The 18,408-nt window shown below is 43.8% G+C and overlaps 1 protein-coding gene across 5 annotated transcripts in view; it reads right to left on the bottom strand.

Annotated features, from left to right (window-relative positions):
- The window catches only part of LOC116979152 (phosphatidylinositol-binding clathrin assembly protein-like), a 92,414-nt gene that overhangs the window by 53,886 nt on the left and 20,120 nt on the right, over positions 1–18,408 (bottom strand). For all 5 annotated transcript variants that reach the window (XM_033030668.1, XM_033030669.1, XM_033030672.1 and 2 more), the window contains exon 2: positions 3,272–3,414. In XM_033030668.1, coding sequence (XP_032886559.1) covers positions 3,272–3,414 — 143 coding nt within the window. The remainder of the gene's footprint in view (positions 1–3,271; positions 3,415–18,408) is intronic.

The following is an 18,408-nucleotide window of genomic DNA, read 5'->3' as shown; positions in this document are numbered from 1 at the left end:
AAGTAAAATATTAAACTTTAAGTTTAAGAAGGAACTGCAGATGCTGGAAAAATCGAAGGTATACAAAAATGCTGGAGAAACTCAGCGGGTGAGGCAGCATCTATCATACTTTAGTTTAGTTTAGAGATACAGTGCAGAAAGAGGCCTTTCGGCCCACTGAGTCCACATTGACCAACGATCCCCGAACATTAACACTCTCCTACACACACTGGGACAATTTACAATTATACCAAGCCAATTAACCTACAATCCGGTACTTCTTTGGAGTGTGGTCAGGAAAATGGAGAACCCGGAGAAAACCCACGCAGGTCATGGGGAGAACGTACAAATTCCGTACAGACAGCACCCAGAGTCACGATCGAACCCGGGTCTCTGGCATTGTAAAGCAGCAACTCTACCGCTGCGCCACTGCTTTTTAGCAGACATAACAATAATTTCAACAAAGGAATTAATAAAGGGTAGCATATTTAGACTATTTATTAAATCCATCATTGCCGTAATTAAAACAATTCACAACTATGCTTCCCTTAAGTGAATCGTACAATCTTTTGGATTATAGCTGTATTGCTATTGCAACATCTTTGGGGAGAAGGAAAAGCTAGGATAAGAAATCCAAATTTTGCTGAGCTGTTGCCAATTGCCAAGCTGGTTCCTGGATAACCAATTTCTACTGCATGGTGTGTAGAGATAAATGATTTATCACCACCACCATAGCCTACAACAAAAGCACCACCCATGTTCATACCACAGTCAACATATCGCACCGCTGCCTCAGCCAAATCAAATTAAACGCGTTAAGCCTGCTCCGATGCAAGGCAGGTTTTGTGCTGTAACAAAACTGTTACCAGAAAATCAATTAGAGATCCTCAATGGTCATTCCCTTTGTACACTGGGAGATTTAGTTCTTAAAAAGTACATAAGCTGTCATATCAAGGAATAGATCAAATTGGATGTTTTATTAAGAGAGTTATCCAGGGGTAGAATCCTATAATCAACATCATGAACAAACCCTAGTTATTTGAAACAATCTTCATTCTGCATCCTGGCACATGGAATACTTTACAACATCCTTTCCTCTGGAAAATAAATGTAATAAAAAAAGAAAGATTGCTAATCAAAAAACTCCAGATGCTAGAAATTGGAAGTCAATAGACAATGGTGGAAACAGTCAGCAGGTCAGAGAGGATCTGGGGGGGGGGGGGGGGGGGGGGGGGGAGGGGGGTAAAAAACTAACATTTCAGGTCAATGACCATTCACAAGAATAGGTCAGAGAGAAAACAAGTTAGTTTTACGTTGCGGTTAGGGTGTAGTTTGGGAAAGGTTGGATACGACAAAGGGAGCATTACTGAAAAGGTTTGGCAAATTGAACAAAAACCACTTCAATATTACAAAAGAAAGCAGCTCTAGTCTCAGCTTATGCAAGCCTCCTGTAGCAGCACCTTTGGTCTTGAGAAAGTGAGTGGAGTTGAGAATGTTCACATTCAAGCAAATTAGTAGACTGGTGAAGGGGATCTGTTGGGTCCTGTGACCATCCTGTTATGGGATGGAGGGGTAATGTGACTGTACATCCCTTGTAAATATGAGCTAGTTAGGATGAGGGAATTTGAAACTGTCAAAGTGGAAGAGGGCAGTGGAAAAGGGATTGGACTGGTGAGAAAGGATGGAGTAAAACCAATTCAGTAGGGGCATGAGCAGGCTGAAACAATGGGTCTGCTTAAACAGTTCAGCTTGTGATTCTTAATTGTACCCATTAAGGTGACGATGGGCTGGTTTCTTGAACACTTGCAGTTCTCTGCCGAACACATTTGATAGTCTGAAGAAGGGTCTCGACCCGAAACGTCACCCATTCCTTCTTTCCGGAGATGCTGCCTGTCCCACTGAGTTACTCCAGTTTTTTGTGTCTAGTGGGTATAGATGGGACGACAGATGGCACAATGGGCTAAGTGTTCGGCTGGCAACCGGAATGTAGCCGGTTCGAATCCCGCTTGGAGTGCATACTGTCGTTGTGTCCTTGGGCAAGACACTTCACCCACCTTTGCCTGTGTGTGAATGTGTGTGAATGTGTGTGAGTGATTGGTGGTGGTCGGAGGGGCCGTAGGCGCAGATTGGCAGCCACGCTTCCGTCAGTCTGCCCCAGGGCAGCTGTGGCTACAGAAGTAGCTTACCACCACCGAGTGTGACTGAGGAGTGAATGAATAATGCGATGTAAAGCGCCTTGAGTATTAGAAAGGTGCTATATAAATCCCATCCATTATTATTATTATTATTATTATAGAGTTCAAGGATTTAGATCAAGTGATAAAGAAGGAATTAAGTATTTCTAAATTATCATGCGGTAATTAGCCAATTGGACCAGTCTTTTTTTTTTGTTAACAAAGGTCACACCTGGCCAATTTTACACATCGTCATGTAGAAACTGGTGTTTTAACTATAATAGGACAGCTTGGCTAGAGGGACAGTTTCTCTAAAGTGCAGGTCTTCAGTGCCATTGAGGGCATTGTCTGTTTCCATAGCCTTTGCAGTAATAAGTGCTGTTGGTCATTCCTTGATATCCAATGGAGTGATATGAATTTACAGACTTCTGTTAGGATGGGAGAGGGGGTGGGAGGGGTGGAATTCGCAGGAGAGAGCCAAGATGACCATCCGTATGGTGCTTATGGCTGAACATAGCAGGAAAATACCAGGTTTCATCATTGGTTTCCACCGACCCCTAATCTCAATGAGAAAAATATACCAATGACGTCAAATAGGACAGGACAGCAACAGTTGAATGAGTAAGCATATTGACATTGTCGTTAAGGGTGTTATAAATAATGATCAATGGCGACTAGTAAATTAGGAGATGAAAAAGGTACAGCAAATAAATACAGCTCTCTCGCCTGTCCAACCATTATCATTAGACAACATTTTAAACAAAATATAGCAGAAACTTTCCCCATCATGGGAAACCTATGCTATTACACAAATATATTTGTCAATTAAAAACAACACAAGCGAGATTCAAATAGAGACAATTTAAAAAAAACAGAAAATGCTGGAAATACTCAGGCGGTCAGGCAACATTTATTGCTGATCAAAGAGACGTCAATTTGAAACAATGATTTTATTTCTCCCTCCACAAATGCTGCTTGACTTGCTGAATATTTCTATTTTTATTTCTGATTTCCAGCATTTTTAGTTTTTTCTTTGCTTTCCAATAACAGAAAATATACTTTCTAAATGGGAGGCGTCAATGATCTCTGCCCGAGATTTAAATAATTTGATAACTTACCTCATTCCCATACATCATCAAATGATGCGTTGTGATTAATGCCTTAAACACCACAACCCAGCTGCTGTTGGTTGCTCTCTCAAATAACGTATCTGCCATCTGCGGTATGTTCACATTCATCTCATTGGTACACTGGATCAAATCTAGAAGAAACCAACATCATGACAAATAGGATTGAGATTTATGATACATGACACCTTGAAATCAAACTTATGCATTGGTGATTTTATTTGAGATTTTCTGATTGGGCACATCCAAGCTCTTCCACCTTCTGGTTATGCTCTCACCACATCTAACCCCTCCACTGTATTTCTCTCCTATACCTCATTGGTTATCCTCCCTCAGATCTCACCCAAAATCCTAGCTCTAAGCTGAACACATGCGCTTAGTACGCCAAGGCCTGCTAGATCTCCTGGATGCTAACTATTTTAACTCCCTTTCCCACAACTGACCTTTCTGCCTTGGGCCTCCTCCATTGCCGCATGCAAACTGGAGGAACAGCAACTCATACTCCACTTGGGTAGCCAACAGTAGGAACATTGAATTCTCCAATTTTAGGTAACCTCTCGGCACCCCCCCCCCACCCCCCCTCCCCTCAAACCATGACATTTGACATTTTCAAAATGCACATTAAAAATTAGTTTATACTTATGGCAGTCAGATGGACAACATGCCAGATACCTGAGCAGACTGATGAATTGTATGCCAAGAGGTGCAAAGTCGACAGTCAGCACTTGTGTCAGCTCTGCAGCACTATTCACACTGACAAGATGGGTCATAACAGGGATCAGGGCAGCAGTTCACAAGGTTACTTTGTTTCCCCAGTCCCACGTATTACAGCAGACATGTAGGCTTTACAAGGCTCAGCTTCCGAGGACCATTATTCCATAATACAATCCGAAGCTGTCAATAGCTAGAATGCATTCAGGGAGCGTGTCCCATCTCAAACTCAACCCTCAAATCCAAACCAATGCTCATCTTGCCTTTTTAAATACATTTGTCTGTTTTATCATTTTATTCAAAATTAAGGATTTGTTATATGTAAATACAAATTCAGTAACATATTTTAAGAGTTAGTACAGATAAATCTTTGAAATTACTATGAAACTAACCAAACCTTTTCAGCTTACAACCACAAATAAAGTATTATCATTGCTCTTTAAATCAAAGATGGAGGATTAAATACGACGAGAATGTGGTCCATCCAGAGGCAGTTAACTTGACCTTGACTGTGTAACAACTCCAAGAAAAATGCAGAGAGCCTCACCAATCACCACACATGGCCTTTTTTTTGATACATCAAAGCCTTTAATTCCATCAGTCGAGAGGTACTGTTGAAACATTTTCCTCAAAGTTGGTTGCCTGTTGAAATTTGTCTCCATTTTATCCTTGAACCATGACAACATGGACGCCAAGATATTAACCAAAAGATTTACAACAAAACCATTACCAGCGAAGACTAGTTTCATATAAATCATTGCCCCAATATTTTTTTAAATCTTTGAATATAACATTGCATCTCACCTTCACAGCATTGGAGCTAATCTTCAGAACTGATGAGAAACACTTCAGGTTACAGTTAGTAGAATACAGAAGCAAGGCTACTCAACCTCAGTAATTGAGATGTTGTATACAGATAATACTTGGTTTGTGCTCAGGAAGCCCTTTCATCGAGGCATTTACAGTGCCCTCCATATGTTTGGGACAAAGACCCATCATTTATGTGTTTATACATAGTCCCCCCATTTCAGGGCACCATCATGTTTGGGACTCATGGCTTCACAGGTGTTTGTAATTGCTCAGGTATGTTTAAATGCCTCCTTAATGCGGTAACAGAGAGCTCTCAGCACCTAGTCTTTCCTCCAGTCTTTCTATCACCTTTGGAAATGTTTATTGCTATTTATCAACATGCGGACCAAGTTGTGCCAATGAAAGGCAAAGTAGCCATTATGAGACTGAGAAACAAGAATAAAACTGTTAGAGACATCAGCCAAACCTTAGGCTTACCAAAATCAACTGTTTGGGACATATTAAGAAGACAGAAAGCATTGGTGAGCTTGTTAATCTCAAAGGGACTGGCAGGCAAAGGAAGACCTCCACAGCTGAAGACATTGATGATACAACTGCTGATGGTAGTAACATAATGAATTCTGAAGTGTATAGACACATCCTATATGCTCAAGTTCAAACAAATACCTCAAAACTCATTGGCTGGTGGTTCATTCTACAGCAAGACACTGATCCCAAACATACTGCTAAAGCAACAAAGGAGTTTTTCAAAGCTAAAAAATGGTCAATTCTTGAGTGGCCAAGTCAATCACCCGATCTGAACCCAATTGAGCATGCCTTTTATATGCTGAAGAGAAAACTGAAGGGGACTAGCCCCCAAAACAAGCATAAGCTAAATATGGCTGCAAAACAGGCCTGGCTGAACATCACCAGAGAAGATGCCCAGCAACTGGTGATGTCCATGAATCGCAGACTTCAAGCAGTCATTGCATGCAAAGGATATGCAACAAAATACTAAACATGACTACTTTCATTTACATGACATTGCTGTGTCCCAAACATTATGGTGCCCCGAAATGGGGGGACTATGTAAAAACACTGCTGTAATTTCTACATGGTGAAACCAAAATGTATAAAAATGGCCTTTATTAAAATCTGACAATGTGCACTTTAAACACATGTTTAAATCTCAATTATTCAAATATCTCAAAAATATTCAATTATTCAAAATCTCAAATTGTGGAGTACAGAGGCAAATAAATAAATGATGGGTCTTTGTCCCAAACATTATAGAGGGCACTGTAAGTGAATGAGCCTTGAATGCAAAATCTGCAAAATAAAATTTCTTGGCCAACTTGTTCTCGCAATGCAGCCTAATGTCCAACAAAGATTCACTGTGAGAACCTTAAAAAAATCATGAAGCATTTTGCATATCTCTAGCCACCTTTCAGAGGTCCATCATTGAGGTTCAAACGAAATGTGGTTCTGCAGTCATACACACAAGAAAAAGAATCAAGACACAACACAATTTGCACAAACATCCATCACAGCAAATCTCCTCCTCACTGTGATGGAAGGCAAAGTCTTATCTCTCCCCTGCACTCCTCATTCTCCTCCCGATGTCAGAGTCAAAGCCCCCGGCGGGCGATGGTAAGTAAGTCCCGCGGCCATTAAAGCCACGCCGGGCGATGCAAGTCCGCGCTCCGGGTCTTGGTGTTGGAGCCCCCGGCGGGCGCTAGCAAGTCCCGCGGCCATTTAAAGCCGCGCCGGGAGATGCAAGGCCCCGCTCCAGGTAATTTTCAACCCCGCAACTCAGGCGGGAGAAGTCGCTGTTGCGGAAGCCCCTCCCACGCAGGCTCCCGGGTGTTACTGTCCACCAGACCTGCGGCTGGAGCCTCCGAATCTCCGTGGTCGGGCCGCAGCAGCGCGCCACCACAGCTCTCCACGCTCCGAACTCGGCCAGCTCCGCGATAGTAAGTAAGTAAGCCCCTGGTTCCCGATGTTGGGGGAAGTCCAGAACCAGGGGCCACAGTTTAAGAATAAGGGGCAAGCCATTTAGGACTGAGATGAGGAAAAACCTTTTCACCCAGAGAGTTGTGAATTTGTGGAATTCTCTGCTTCAGAAGGCAGTGGAGGCTGACTCACTGGAGGCATTCAAAAGAGAGTTAAATAGAGCTCTGTGGGCCAGCGGAATCAAGGGATATGGGGAGAAGGCAGGAATAGGGTACTGATTGTGGATGATCAGCCCTGATCACATTGAATAGCGGTGCTGGCTCGAAGGGCCGTATAGCCAACTCCTGCACCTATTTTCTATGTACAGTGGCTTGCAAAAGTATTCATACCCCTTGAACTTTTCCACATTTTGTCACTTTACAACCATAAATGTAAATGTATTTTATTGGGATTTTATGTGATAGACCAACACAAAGTGGTGCATAATTGTGAAGTGGAAGGAAAATGATACATGGTTCTCAAATTTTTTTACAAATAAAAAACTGAAAAGTGTGGCGTGCAAAAGTATTCAGCCCCCCTGAGTCAATACTTTGTAGAACCACCTTTCGCTGCAATTACAGCTGCAAGTCTTTTGGGGTATGTCTCTACCAGCTTTGCACATCTAGAGACTGAAATTTTTGCCCATTCTTCTTTGCAAAATAGCTCAAGCTCAGTCAGATTGGATGGAGAGCGTCTGTGAACAGCAATTTTCAAGTCTTGCCAGAGATTCTCAATTGGATTTAGGTCTGGACTTTGACTGGGCCATTCTAACATATGAATATGCTTTGATCTAAACCATTCCATTGTAGCTCTGGCTGTATGTTTAGGGTCGTTGTCCTGCTGGAAGGTGAACCTCCGCCCCTGTCTCAAGTCTTTTGCAGACTCTAACAGGTTTTCTTCCAAGATTGCCCTGTATTTGGCTCCATCCATCTTCCCATCAACTCTGACCAGCTTCCCTGTCCCTGCTGAAGAAAAGCATCCCCACAGCATGATGCTGCCACCACCATGTTTCACAGTGGGGATGGTGTGTTCAGGGTGATGTGCAGTGTTTGTTTTCGGCCACACATAGCGTTTTGCATTTAGGCCAAAAACTTCAATTTTGGTCTCATCTGACCAGAGCACCTTCCTCCACATGTTTGCTGTGTCCCCCACATGGCTTGTGGCAAACTGCAAACGGGACTTCTTATGGCTTTTTTTCAACAATGGCTTTCTTCTTGCCACTCTTTCATAAAGGCCCGATTTTTGGAGTGCACGACTAATAGTTGTCCTGTGGACAGATTCTCCCACCCGAGCTGTGGATCTCTGCAGCTCCTCCAGTTACCATGGGCCTCTTGGCTGCTTCTCTGATCAATGCTCTCCTCGCCCGGCCTGTCAGTTTAGGTGGACGGCCATGTCTTTTTTTTTTTTTTTTTTTTTTTAATTTATTCAATTATTAAAAATAATATTACACTACAATAAAACAAGCCAGAACCCACCACCATAATACAATACAAACATGTATCCATAATAAACTACTATACAACTATGATACAATCCTTATTGAGGATACATTCAACACCCTGCGGAGCCCAGCGGTCCCGGAACTCCCTCAGGGTGCCCGCAGACAGGGCGTATTCCCTTTCTAATCCCACCCGGGCACGGACGTAACCCCAGAAAAGGGGCAGGCAGCTGGCTCGGGTAGAGCCCTCCACCGTCTGGCGCCGTGACTCGCGGATGGCCAGCTTGGCCAGGCCCAGGAGCAACCCAACCAGGACATCTTCAGCCCTACCCTCTCCCCTACGCACAGGGTGTCCAAAGATGAGGATGGTGGGTGAAAAATGCAGCCAGAAGGCAAGGAGCAGCCCCTTTAGATATTCAAACAGTGGCTGCAGCCTCACGCACTCCATGTACACGTGGTACACAGACTCTTCCAGCCCGCAAAAGTGGCAGGCGGCTGGCGAGTCTGTGAACCACGAGAGAAACAGGTTGCAGGGAACACCTCGGTGCAATACCCTCCACCCCAGGTCCCCAATGTAGAGGGGGAGAATCCCTGCGTAGAGGGACCCCCACCGGGGGCCCCCCTCGCGACCGGAAGGCAACACCGACCGCCACTTGGTGTCCGGACGGTGGACCAGGGCGAGGAAGTGCAGGGTGTGGAGGAGGAGCCTGTACAGGACACGCCTCCCTGCGTCTCGGAGGGAGACGAAGGGTGTCGAGGAAAGGCAGCTCAAATTGTGTGGGACCGGCTCCCGGGATGGATTACGGCGCCTGGGTCCGATGAGTACTTCCGGCTGAGCGGGGGCTTGCTCAACCACAAGTACTCCACACGTTTGAGCCCCCCGGTCACCCGATGGGGCGGGACAAGGACCGGCTGCTCTCAAGCCCGGGCCATCACCCTCCGCTGGCGGAGGGGGGACGGCCATGTCTTGGTAGGTTTGCAGTTGTGCCATACTCTTTCCATTTTCGAATGATGGATTGAACAGTGCTCCGTGAGATGTTCAAAGCTTGGGATATTTTTTTATAACCTAACCTTGCTTTAAACTTCTGCACAACTTTATCCCTGACCTGTCTGGTGTGTTCCTTGGGCTTCATGATGCTGTTTGTTCACTAATGTTCTCTAACAAACCTCTGAGGCCTTCACAGAACAGCTGTATTTATACCGAGATTAGATTACACACAAGTGGACTCTATTTACTAATTAGGTGACTTCTGAAGGCAATTGGTTGCACTGGATTTTATTTAGGGGTATCAGAGTAAAGGGGGCTGAATACTTTTGCACGCCACACTTTTCAGTTTTTATTTGTAAAAAAAAATTGAAAACCATGTATCATTTTCCTTCCACTTCACAATTATACGCCACTTTGTGTTGGTCTATCACATAAAATCCCAATAAAATTCATTTACGTTTGTGGTTGTAACGTGACAAAATGTGGAAACGTTCAAGGGGTATGAATACTTTTGCAAGCCACTGTATGTAAAGGTCAACATTGATGATGAAATTCATCACTAATTCTATGCACCAGCAGTCTTTGGTCAATTGGGGAAAAAAGGCTATCGGAAGATCATACTCAGATTTGGTGTTAACATTATGGTTTACCGGGCAGCACTTCCTTTGGATGTGCCTCTGAGATTTGTACCACCTAGATCAGGCATGCTAAGACACTGGAAAAGTACACCCAATACTCTCTCTGCAAAATTCTCTAAATTCACTGGAAGGATAAACAAGCCATAACCGTTTTCCAGGCCAATGTGAAGGGCCCAAATACACCCAATACACCATTCACAAGGATGACAGCAGACTCTGAAAACAGACAGATCCAAACTCCAGGCAGAGGAAAATATTCAAGGATGGAAGAAATGTAAAATCTTAATTTGCTTTTGGGAATTACTTGCCCACCACCACTCAAATTGGAGGAGCATTTGAAGACCTAGAGGGTATGTATAGTCAGTGTCACAGATGTGAGATTGGCTTTCCCGTGGAAAACCACTGTTCTGGATGGAGTCACTGGCTGCATCCTCAGGACCTGCGTGGTCTAGAATATGCAGAAGATAGACACAAAATGCTGGAGTAACTCAGCGGGACAGGCAGCATCTGTGAAGCGAAGGAACGGGTGACGTTTTGGGTCGAGATCCTTCTTCCAACATCTTTAACCTCAGTCAAACAAAACACAAAGTGCTGGAGGAGCACAGTGGGTCTGGCTGCATCTGAGGAGGGAATGGACAGGCAATGTTTCGGGTCGGCACCCTTAACCTCTTCCAATCTATGCTTCCCACCTGGTTTAAGAACCAACATGTGCAAAATAATATTTCTTGACCAATTTGCTCCTAGGTTGCAGCCTACCATCCACCAGCCTTGCTCTCTGGCTCATCAGCAATCACACCAGACATTTAAATTGCACATTTGGGACTGTCTTTGACAGTCACACTCTCTCAGGACCTGCCAATAATAATGAAAATAATATTTTAAAATTCTAAAATTTAAATTAAAACAATTTTTAAAAAGTTTATCTGCTAACAAATAAAAACCTCTCACCTAGTAGATGATTTCTGAATTCAATGAGCTTGTTGTACCTGCATCACTGAAGACTGCAAACACATGAGACTGCAACTACTAGAATCTGGAGCAAAAGATACATTTCCAGCCCTCATGCATGGTCTTGACCCAAAATGGTGACCATCTTCTTGTCTCCACAGATGCTGCCTGACCCGTAACTTATTAAAGTTTATCTATTGCTCACATAAACCCAATGTGGGTTCTATGGTTGAATTTCCCAGTTAAACAGCTGGGGAATCTGTAAACACAAGGACATGCAGGTGCTGTTTTACAAAAAAAGACAAAGTGCTGGAGTAACTCACCAAGTCAGGCAGCACCTCTGAAGAATATGGATAGGTGACATTTCAGCTTGGGACCCTTCTTCAGACTGATCTGAACAAGGTTTAATCATTCTGTTGGATTCCATGAGGAGTCCAAGTGGATAATGCAATGAGGCGGCACAGTGGCGCAGCAGTAGAATTGCTGCCTTACAGTGCCAGAGTCCCATGTGTGAACTCAACTATGGGTGCTATCTGGACGGAGTTTGTACGCTCCCCCAGTAACCGCATACGTTTTCTCCAGGTGCGGTATATCTTGGAGTAAGATTTTCTTTAAAATACTTTAAAAAGCCCAGTGATTGTTCTAATAGGAAGCTGAGTGATTGATTGTTCAAGTATAGGAGCAGGGAGGTTCTACTGCAGTTGTACAGGGTCTTGGTGAGACCACACCTGGAGTATTGCGTACAGTTTTGGGTTTTTTTACAATACAATGCGGTTTATTTGTCACATTGCACATAAGTGCAAGTGAAATGAATATGTCAGCAGCGGTACAATTATAAAGAACACACACAAAAACACAATAAAAATTTAACATAAACATCCACCACAGTATTCATAACTGTGGTGGAAGGCACACAATTTGGCCAGTCCTCCTCCATTTTCATTTCCCCCCGTGGTCGGGACCTCAACCCTCCGCAACCGTTGCTGCGGGCGTCCAGATGGTAAAAGGACAAGGTACAAGTCCAGGTAAGTCCAGAGTCGGCTCTTCCCCACCGGAGACCGCGGCTTTAAGTTGGTGTAGGCCGCAGGCCGGCGGTCGAAGATTTAAATTTTAAAGTTCCCGCCGCGCCGCAGCCAGAAGCACCGCAGACCGCAGGGCCGGCGGTCGAATCCCCCTCCAGGGGTGATGGTAAGTCGCCACCGCGCCCACGGTAGAAGTTGGCCGCGGGCCAGCAGTGATAGCTTCTTCTTCCCCCGGGTCCCCCACGAGGGATCCCGGGCTGCAGATGCCAAAAAGGTCTCCAAATCTGAGGAAGGACATTATTGCCATAGAGGGAGTGCAGAGAAGGTTCACCAGACTGATTCCTGGGATGTCAGGACTTTCATATGAGGAAAGACTGGATAGACTCGGCTTGTACTCGCTAGAATTTAGGAGATTGAGGGAGGATCTTATAGAAACTTACAAAATTCTTAAGGGGTTGGACAGGCTAGATGCAGGAAGATTGTTCCCGATGTTGGGGAAGTCCAGGACAAGGAGTCACAGTTTAAGGATAAAGGGGAAATCCTTTAGGACCGAGATGAGAAAAACATTTTTCACACGGAGAGTGGTGAATCTCTGGAACTCTCTGCCACAGAAGGTAGTTGAGGCCAGTTCATTGGCTATATTTAAGAGGGAGTTAGATGTGGCCCTTGTGGCTAAAGGGATCAGGGGGTATGGAGAGAAGGCAGGTACGGGATACTGATGATCAGCCACGATTATATTGAATGGAGGTGCAGTCTCGAAGGGCCGAATGGCCTACTCCTGCACCTATGTTCTATGTTTCTATTTCCTTCACTATGCCCAACCCAGTTTATGCAGTGAATCTCTTCTCAAGACACCTCTTTTCCAAGCTAAAGATGATAAGCTTTTTCTTTGTGATGCCTCCAGCACTTCAGTAACTCATTTGCTCCCCGTGACTAGAATTTAATATAGCAAAGTGCAGTCTAAAGGGCCCGTCCCACTTTCACAACCTAATTCACGACCTCTGATGACCTTAAATGACCTAAAAATAACAAGGTCGCGGTAACCTACGACCTCCTACGACCATGTCTACGACCTCCTACGACTATGTTGAAGACCTCCCACGACTATGTTGAAGACCTCCTTGGACCATGTACGTTTTACTGCTGTTTGCAGTAGCCCTTTTGCTTCAGCAGCCTTTTAAGAAAGGCAGAAGGGGAGGAGCAAGGGTGAAGAGGAAGCACAAGAAGAGATCTCATTGGGTGAATGGAGATGTGATGGACTGTCCCATAACACCAGATGACTGGAAGAGAGTGGCGCTGGGCTTTGACAAAAGATGGAACTTTAAGCACACATGTGGGGCAGTGGATGGCAAGCATGCCATTCTTGTCCCTGTACCCCTCATTTTCCTTTTCGTACAGGATAGCATTCTGCTGGAACCATTCCTCAAGATCCCCCTCCTGCTGCCTGGTGAAGGTGTAGAGCATAACCTTCCTCCAGCCCTCCCTCACCACCAATGGGGCATCTGCCTCTGATGCTGTGTCAGACACAGGAGAAAGGTCTGCTTTGCTGCCTTCAAATGAGGCAGTGAAGGATGTGATGGTGGTGGTGGGGACATATACTACAACCCTGGTCTCCCCCTCCAGTGGTTTCTCATGCACGTCTACCTCATCCGGCTCCGGCTCCGGCTGCAAGCCCGGTGGACGGTAACATCGGGAGATCGCGGGTCCCTGGTGGGAGACCGCTTTTCGGAGCTCCCGCAACGGCAAACTTCTCCCGCCCGAATCTAGGGGGTTAAATCGACCCGGAGCGGGGCCTTACATCGCGGCTTAAACGGCTGCGGGACTTACCATCGCCCGCCGGGGGGGGCTCTAACATTTAACATCAGGAGCCTCGATCGGTTCGATGCAGCAGTTTGGCTGCTTGACTGCGGGAGAGAAATGGGCACAGGGAACAGGGGAGAGACAAGACTGCCTTCCATCACAGTGAGGAGGTGTTTGGGGATTCACTGTGATAGATGTTTTGTGTGGAATTGTGTTAATTGTGTGTTTTGTTTTTTTTGTTTGATGATGACTGCAGAAATGCAATTTCGTTTGAACTTATGTTCAAATGACAATAAACGATTCTGATTCTGATCTACATGGCCGGCTTTTTGAGGGTTGTGCCCTCCCCCTGCGCTGCTGCCTTTTTGGTGCCATCTCTAAACCACAAGTCTCCTCTCCAAAAAACTCTCCAGCTATGAATGAACATGCCTTTGAGTGACAGAGGTGACGTTCTGCTATTTAAATAACCTTTTTTTCCTACTGACCTTTTTTTCACCCCGGAGCTATTTCCTTCGACTGCCTCCAACCACCTACGACTAGCATCACGACCTACTACGATCTACGAGTAAAAAGTATCGATTTTTTCCATGCTGACCTTTTTTAAAAATTCGCGGACATTTTTTAAAATCAGGCTAGAAAAAACACTCCGACCTACTTGATGCCACAAGTACCTACGACTAGCATCACGGCCTGCTACGACCTACCTACGACCTCGTGACGACCATGCTGCAAGTACGAGTCAAGAGCAAACTCGGCAGAGGCCGTGAATTAGGTCGTGAAAGTGGGACAGGGCCTTAACAGAAGCTTAATAAAGTTCAGACCTGCACCTGTGTAATCTAACCCTGCCCCCCACCCAACCCCAATAATATTAATCATTTACTGATAAAACAATAATTTAAAATCACTTCATTGATTCCTTTGTGAACCTACTAATAATCTGGATTCCTGGTGTGACAATGAATTAGTCAAGAATTTTTGAGCTTGAGACACATTTCAAAGAACATGATAATATAGTCCCTGATTTTCTGGGCAAATTACATCCTTCAACTTTTGCCATCAGAAGCACACTAACATATCAATCATTTTATTCAGCACACGGTAATCGCTGTGGTTATCCACCAACTTCCGGCTTCAATTTCAGTTGTGCCACATTGCACGGTGTAGGGAAGGTGCATATATTTTGCAAAATAGTGTGCAAAATGAGGAAGTATTGAGTTGGACGATCCAACTTTGTATGTGTTTCAGCATAAAAATGAAAAATATTGTGCCTTCACTACTGATGTATAAACAGCTACCTAACATTATGCTGCAATATTAATGCATGCTCTGCGACCTTATGCACGGAAAAACTGATGAGATGTTGCACTTGCTTATGACTATTGACAGCAGAGGAGGAACATATTCTGTAATATTTTTGAAGGGACACATTGATAACAAGAAACATAAGTATTAGTAACATCGAATAAAAGCCAAACACTGACAAATGGATATGCTTCTTGGAGTGTAAGTTAAGAACTAGTATGTTGCAAAACAGATGACACATTCTCAGTGCCCATAAATTCAATATAGTATGAAGTTTAACAAAAATGTATTATACTTATTTGAGCACTTTAGCAAGTTTCAAATTTTGTATCATAGTCATTCAGCAAGGAAACAGGCCCTTCAGTCCAACTCATCCGTACCGCATCCAAGACCCATTTACCTATGTTTGGTCCATATCCCTTGAACCTTTTCTATCCATGTACCTGTCCGAGTGGCTTTCAAATGCACCTACCCCAACTACTGCCTCTGGCAGCTTGTTCCATACACTCACTGTAGCCAGGCTCAGTGCTGGGACCCCAGCTATTTACAATATATATTAATGATTTGGACGAGGGAATTGAATGCAACATCTCCAAGTTTGCGGATGACACGAAGCTGGGGGGCAGTGTTAGCTGTGAGGAGGATGCTAGGAGGCTGCAAGGTGACTTGGCTAGGCTGGGTGAGTGGGCAAATGCATGGCAGATGCAGTATTATGTGGATAAATGTGAGGTTATCCACTTTGGTGGCAAAAACAGGAAAGTAGACTATTATCTGAATGGTGGCCGATTAGGAAAAGGGGAGATGCAATGAGACCTGGGTGTCATGGTACACCAGTCATTGAAATTAGGCATGTAGGTGCAGCAGGCAGTGAAGAAAGCGAATGGTATGTTAGCATTCATAGCAAAAGGATTTGAGTATAGGAGCAGGGAGGTTCTACTGCAGTTGTACACGGTCTTGGTGAGACCACACCTGGAGTATTGCGTACAGTTTTGGTCTCCTAATCTGAGGAAAGACATTCTTGCCATAGAGGGAGTACAGAGAAGGTTCACCAGACTGATTCCTGGGATGTCAGGACTTTCATATGAACAAAGACTGGATAGACTCGGCTTGTACTCGCTAGAATTTAGAAGATTGAGGGAGGATCTTATAGAAACGTACAAAATTCTTAAGGGGTTGGACAGGCTAGATGGAGGAAGATTGTTCCCGATGTTGGGGAAGTCCAGAACAAGGGGTCACAGTTTAAGGATAAGGGGGAAATCTTTTAGGACCGAGATGAGGAAAACATTTTTCACACAGAGAGTGGTGAATCTCTGGAATTCTCTGCCACAGAAGGTAGTTGAGGCCAGTTCATTGACTATATTTAAGAGGGAGTTAGATGTGGCCCTTGTGGCTAAAGGGATCAGGGGGTATGGAGAGAAGGCAGGTACAGGATACTGAGTTGGATGATCAGCCATGATCATATTGAATGGCGGTGCAGGCTCGAAGGGTCGAATGGCCTACTCCTGCACCTATTTTCTATGTTTCTAATGGTAACTGTAACTTTAAGGACTGAGTACCAGAATGGTGTGATTTGTATCATGTGATATATTCATCATCTTATCAGTCTCATGAATATGTGCGAGTATGCGCAGTGTATTTTCGTAAAATAAAGAAGACCCACACTGGCAACAGCGTGTACTGAAAACCTTGTGATTGTTTCTATCTACATGCTACTGTTGTGATATCTTACACTCACCTCCATTTGTGTGAATCATAAATGCACAATCCTAATTGTGGCTGCTAATTTAATTATTTTCCTTTAGAATGTTAACCATTTAGCTCAAGTCATGGTTAGCAAATAGCTTTTTGTTGATTTAATTTAAAATTGGTACAGTGATGGAACAGTGTGCTCTGCTTCCTAGAACAGAAATAGAGTCCAAGAAATGTTGAATATTTTTTCCGTGTTAATTTAAAATTGATGGCACATATTGTTTAAAATAGGCAAGTGTGATCAATAGCTGAATATTTGTTGTACTGGTTTCATTATACCATCCTACTTGTTCAACAGCTTAATTAGAACAAAGATGATAACATCCTAATATCTTGGAATTTCCCATTAATAGGGAGCACCCACAACCATAAGTCGCGAGAGGGTTAAATTATGAGAAAAAGATAACATAAACTAGCCTTCAGGATAAAAGACTGAGGGATAATCTGATCCGGTTTGTGCAAAAGTAAGGATCTGATAAGAGAACGTGGAGAAGCTATTAGCAGGAGAAATCAAGAACAAAGCGAAACCATCTCAAAATTACACCATCCAGAAACAAAATCTAGAAGGATATTCTCCACATAAAGCATAGTATAAATTGTTTATCAGAGAGGCCATGGATACTTGAAGGGTCTGAAGAAGAGTTTCGGCCCGAAACGTTGCCTATCTCCTTCGCTCCATAGATGCTGCTGCACCCGCTGAGTTTCTCCAGCATTTTTGTGTACCATGGATACCTGACAATTGGATATTTCAAAACTATGAACCAGAAAGTACATCAAAGGCATATATAATGGAGCTGAAGTACAGACCAGCCATGACATGTGGTAAAACAGGCAAGGAGGCATAAATTATCTCCTTCCATTACTGGAAGTGGGGTGGCTCAATGAAGCTCATCAGCTTCTCAGAACAATTAGAAGAGAACAATAACTGTGGCCTCCCTGACATTATCCAGACACCAGAAACAAATGGAAAGAAACCACACAACCATTTCAACAACTCAAGACTTTGTTTTCTACTTTACATTTGTAACCATGCATGCAGTTAAGTGACTCTGAACTCAAGAGCATAGGAATAACCTACATCTATATCACAAGTGTAATCTAAAATATCTCACAATAATTCAAAGATGCATTATCAAACAAATCTAAAAATATATTAGAGCAGAAGAGCTAGGTTTCAGACCCAGCTTAAACGATAAAAGATTGAGATCTGAGGCGTAAATGTCAGAGCGCAGCACCTCAACTGCTGAAACCACAGCTACGGAAAGTCTAGCAATTAAAATCTGAGGATGCAAATGTTGAAATTGCTGCTCGTGCAGATAACTCATAAGAATGAAGGTCCGAAGTTAAGAAATAATGAATGATATTACCACGTTAATCTTTAAAAATTCCTTCAAATTCAAAACATTACTTATCAAAAACCCTGTGGTCCAGTAAAGAGTTTTAGAAAAAGAGAACTTGGAACAAATTAGAATAAAGATGATAACATTTATGGATTAGAAAATGTGAACCAGACAGGACAACTGAAGGCGACAAAGGCATGACTGAAGGATTCAGCAAATGACCTAAGATGGGGTCGAGGTGAGCAATGTGAAGAGATGCAATTAGGTGGCTCAATGACATTGCTAAGTGGTCAGAAGCGCACCTGGAATTAAATCAGACACCCAGGATTGACAAATGTAAAGGTCAACGTCAGACACCATCGGGAATAGAGAGGCCAAGGAATGGAGGAGGCAGCGGAAACGACTAAAAAC

This window comes from Amblyraja radiata, chromosome 12 (assembly GCF_010909765.2).
Source record: "Amblyraja radiata isolate CabotCenter1 chromosome 12, sAmbRad1.1.pri, whole genome shotgun sequence".
Lineage (NCBI taxonomy): Eukaryota > Metazoa > Chordata > Chondrichthyes > Rajiformes > Rajidae > Amblyraja > Amblyraja radiata.
The sequence above is the reverse complement of the archived record's forward strand: the minus strand, read 5'-3'. Positions and strand labels throughout refer to the sequence as shown.